Genomic DNA, 4,509 nt, shown 5'->3' with positions numbered 1-4,509 from the left:
TAAATTTCAACAACAACCGATTCTATCGAAGGCTTGTGTTATTCTTCAGAAAAGTTAGGCTATGGTATTAGTTATAGTCTAGGCACATATGTATGGATTGTTAATCAGTTTCGATTGATTTCTGATATGGAAGTTTTGTGAACTTTGGGTATGTTGCTTTGGAATTTGGATAGAATAGAGGCTTTGCATAATCGAGAAACTTTGCATATTAGGTATATACAAATACTGAAATCGACACAAATTACATGAACCATGACCAAGTCACAAACCATATTACACACAAAAGCCATGAGAAAAAGTACACAATTATTCTGGAATTAAGACATCAGTAGTTATAGCTAACATAATCAGTCAAGGGAGATGCTATATCTTATGGAGAATTAAGTGAGCACCATGTCGCGGTTGAAGTGTAACAACATACGATGGTGAGTGAGTGTAAGAAGGCGATAGATCAAACGAGAAATGTTGTAGGATTGTTGATATAGCCAACTTAGCTTCCATTAAAGCAAAGTTATTCCCAATGCAAATCCGAGGACCCCAACTAAATGGGAAGAAAGCAAGCTTGTTCTTTGTCGCCTTTGCAATTCCCTCTGAAAATCTCTCGGGATTGAACTCCTTGGCGTCTTCTCCCCAAATTTCACGATCATGGTGTACAAATATGACTGGCAACAAGAACTGCACTCCAGCTGGTACAATTAGGTCTCCTAGTTTGGTCTCTTCATATGTAATCCGTGTGAATATGGTTGCGGGTGAGTATAGCCTAAGAACCTCGTATAGAATCATTGTTACCTGAAAATTTTAAAACTTTTATCAAACAATAAAAATAGTACTCATTTGTACTTTATGTACTTGAGTCTCCAACATATATAGAGTTAGACGAGACCGTGTCTAGCTGATCGATGTGGGATGTGGCTAGGACTGACAGTTAACAATTAACAATTTGCATTTTGTTAAATTGTACTTACAACTTTGAGGCGACTCAACCCTTCGTAATTCGGTTTATTGTGTCCGAAAACTTTGCGAACTTCCTCCCGTGCTCTTGTTTGCCATGTCGGGTGTTGGCTCAACAAGATCATGGTCCAAACCAATAGATTTGAAGAACTCTCTTGCCCAGCGAAATAAAACGATTTACACTCTTCAATCGCCTCTTCAACACTCATCCCCATATCCCCAGTTGCTCTAGCTGTTGATTTCAACAACAATGATAGTAAATCTTCATGATCATTATCACTTTTCCCCGATACCATCGCAAGCTCCTTTTGCTCCATGACCTTGTTCAGTATGGATCGCAACTCATTGTCGATTTCCTTCATTCGCTTGTTTGTTTTGGTAGGTAAAAACCTACAAGTTTTATGGTAAGTTTTACTATAATTAAATATATTCGTGATAAAAAAACGAAAACGAGAATATATATAGAAACTTGTGTTTAATTTACCTTCGTCCTGGGAGGTATACTGACTGTAGAACTTCACGTGTGAGCACGGCTTGTTCTTTTTGGAGCCGATATATCCTTCTACCTTGTTCGTAGCTACTCCCAAACGCGTTTCGAGAGATGACATCACTTGCAAAATCATCGATATAAGGTTGTACATCTAATTCACATGAACCCTTCTCAGAAACCAACTTTGACCATTCGGTCACCAATATGTCGAAACAACTTGTGTACATGGCTGATGACATATGCTATAATATGATATGAAAAGATTTAAAACTACATTAGCTAACGTTCATGATTTATTTAGTTGTATATCTCAATGAAAATATTCATTGAAAATTAAATCCATACCTTCAACTTGTCTTGTGTAAGAGCTGGTGCTAGAATCTTGCGATGTTTGTCCCATTTTTGGTCCTCATAGCTGGTAATTCCTGAAACGAGGAACCTTACCAATGGGTTTGGAGTTGGTTTCTTGTAAACCTTATTGTTGACTAAAACCTCTTTGATTAGGTCAGGATCCATGATGTTGATCCTAGCAGTTGGTCCCATCCATGCAAATGAATTTTTACCTGCAGTTTTTATATCATTATTTACCGGTAATTACAAGTCAAGGTAAAAAATTGCACGATTAGTACGGAATATATCACAATGGATACACAATAGATCGGTTAGAATTTGGGTATGGCAATATGTCAACTTAATTGAACTAACAAACTAAAGGATCGAAAAAGTTTACTTAATATCAAATACCGGTCAATTTTTTTACAAGCCTTTATGCCATGTTTCTAATATATGTCATTAGACACTAATTTATAAAATAATTATATATATTAATTACCCATATATGCCGTTTGACATTTTTACAAAAAAAAAAAAAAAAGGAAAAAAATAGCCAACCTAAAACAGTTTGGTTGGATCGGTTTTGCACGTTGAGTAGAAATTTGAAATAAAGTGCAAGAATGAAAAGGACATTTTGGAGATAAAAAAAATAAAGGTAATGTTAATGAATATAAACAGAGAATGCGGATTAACCAACAACATTCAACAGTCAATATATTTGCTCGCCGTTAAAAAAAAAAATATTTACCAAGTGACTTATTTTGCCTTTATTGTCAACAGCCTATATTTATTAAATGTTTGTTTTGCTTTTATACTTTAGAAATTTAGAATCGTTCATTTAATAATTTTTTTAATAGTAATATTTACAGCTATTTTTTAGTAATTAGATATGTGGGCTATGATGTGTAATAATATATTTATTTATTTAGATTTAGATCTGGATGTTATTTGAAATATGTTGTATTGAAATATGAAGTGTGTTTATTATAAAAACGACAAATTAACTTAGATGACTTTATAAAACATTTTAGATAAAGGCAAATAAATAAACTTAGAAAAACTTTTGAAATTGGTTAAACAGTGAAGAATATTTTTGATGATATATTGTATTTTAATTTAAAATTTAAAATGCATGTAGGTCAACCATTGCGGATACTTTAAATATATTTATGTTTTGAACTATAAACAATATAATTAATTAGTCCAACAAATTTAATTTATCACATTAAAAAATCTTTTACTAAAATAAAATAAAATTAAGTAAGATAACAATAAAAATAAAAAATAAAAAATTAATTAAAGTTTTGCAAGTTTATAATATATCACTTGTTTAATTATAGAATAAAAAAACACCCTATATGAATGGCAAAAAATGCCTACAACCGATTGGAAAAATCAAACCCAAAACTTTTGGGACTGATTTTAGGCCGGTTAAGTGGATATGGGAATGAGTATGGGATCATTTCTGAAAACTTCTGTAGGTTTGGTATGGTTAAAGTATTAGGGTTAAACCCAACCCTATATCCGGTACCATTCACCTGTCCTCAAAACATTTTTTTTATTATACTTGTAGTTTTGTTATTAATATACATGATTTCAAAATCAAATTACAATATTATATGTGATGTTATAAAAACAGTTTATTATGTAATTGCTACTTACGAAAATGAAAGTTATTGATAGCGTTTTTAATATTATGTTATGATCTTGTGTAGTTTATCATGAAATTCGGATATTATATGTTAAAATTGGAATTATGAAAAAAAATAAAAATCATTTTCAGATCGATTGTGATTATGTAATAAAATTTCCAACCAGTAATTTTAATCTAACTAGATCATAGATGAAATAACGATGATCCTTGCGAGTATACTTACAAACCGGATTAGTATCTACAAACCATGTATCTGGTGGGACGAAACCATGTTTGGGATATATTTTTACAATAGAATATGAGGCATGGATCACCAACATTGTCATCATCAATATCAAATACAATTTAAATTAATTAATTAATACTTTTAATAACGGTTTTAAAATTTTCAAACCACCAAAATTTACTAAAATTAATTTGATCCGTCATTAAATTTAAGCAAAGCAAATTTTCATAAGACGATGGATTCATTCTATAAGTAATTTAATATTCAAAACCCTAGCTACTAGCTAGTACCAGCCTAGCCTACTAGGACACTATAATAAAAAGAAAACACTCACCGTAGGTTTGGATGATGTGGTGGTGGAACGGAAGAATGATGGGGAGGAAGTCGTCGGAAAAGCTTATGGGTTTGGAATTCACAGCGGCTTGTCGAGCCATGGTGGCCATCTGGTTCATGTCTCCATGCAACAATCTGTAGTGCGGGCCATTGAGACCTTGTTTCCTCAAACATTTTTCGATGGCTTTGGGTCTCAGCCAGACCCACTGGACCACCGTCCACAACCACCATGCTCCGCCGATCACTGCCACTGACGCCAACAATAACAACATGGTGATGGTGATGGTGGTAGAAGTTAGTTAATGTGTTTCTTTTTGGGAGGTAACAAATTTATAAGCATAAAAAGTGGGTATCCTTAAAGGGAGCTACAATGCGAGTACGTACGCCACCGTTGGTTTGTCATTAATAAATTAACCAAGTTTCGAACAAAGAGTTGGGCCACTTTGATTTAATATAAACATGTTTTTTTATAGATTCAGAGCCTTTAATTTCTTTTACATTTTTTTTAAAAACAACAATATT

At 32.8% G+C, this 4,509-nt stretch overlaps 1 protein-coding gene across 1 annotated transcript; it reads right to left on the bottom strand.

Annotated features, from left to right (window-relative positions):
• Positions 1-273: 273 nt before the first annotated feature.
• On the bottom strand, positions 274-4,268 carry LOC145115989 (cytochrome P450 CYP72A219-like). Its single transcript, XM_079052350.1, has 5 exons — positions 3,989-4,268; positions 1,787-2,004; positions 1,436-1,683; positions 966-1,341; positions 274-789 (listed from the first exon to the last, which is right to left on the bottom strand). The coding sequence occupies exons 1-5, from the start codon at positions 4,257-4,259 to the stop codon at positions 364-366; spliced, it is 1,539 nt and encodes a 512-aa protein (XP_078908476.1). The 5' UTR covers positions 4,260-4,268; the 3' UTR covers positions 274-363.
• Between the last annotated feature and the right edge of the window lie 241 nt (positions 4,269-4,509).

This window comes from Lactuca virosa, chromosome 5 (assembly GCF_052849685.1).
Source record: "Lactuca virosa cultivar CGN04683 chromosome 5, Lactuca_virosa_CGN04683_v6, whole genome shotgun sequence".
NCBI classification, from domain to species: Eukaryota; Viridiplantae; Streptophyta; class Magnoliopsida; order Asterales; family Asteraceae; genus Lactuca; species Lactuca virosa.
Note: the sequence above shows the minus strand (reverse complement) of the source record. Positions and strands in the feature narration are given on the sequence as shown.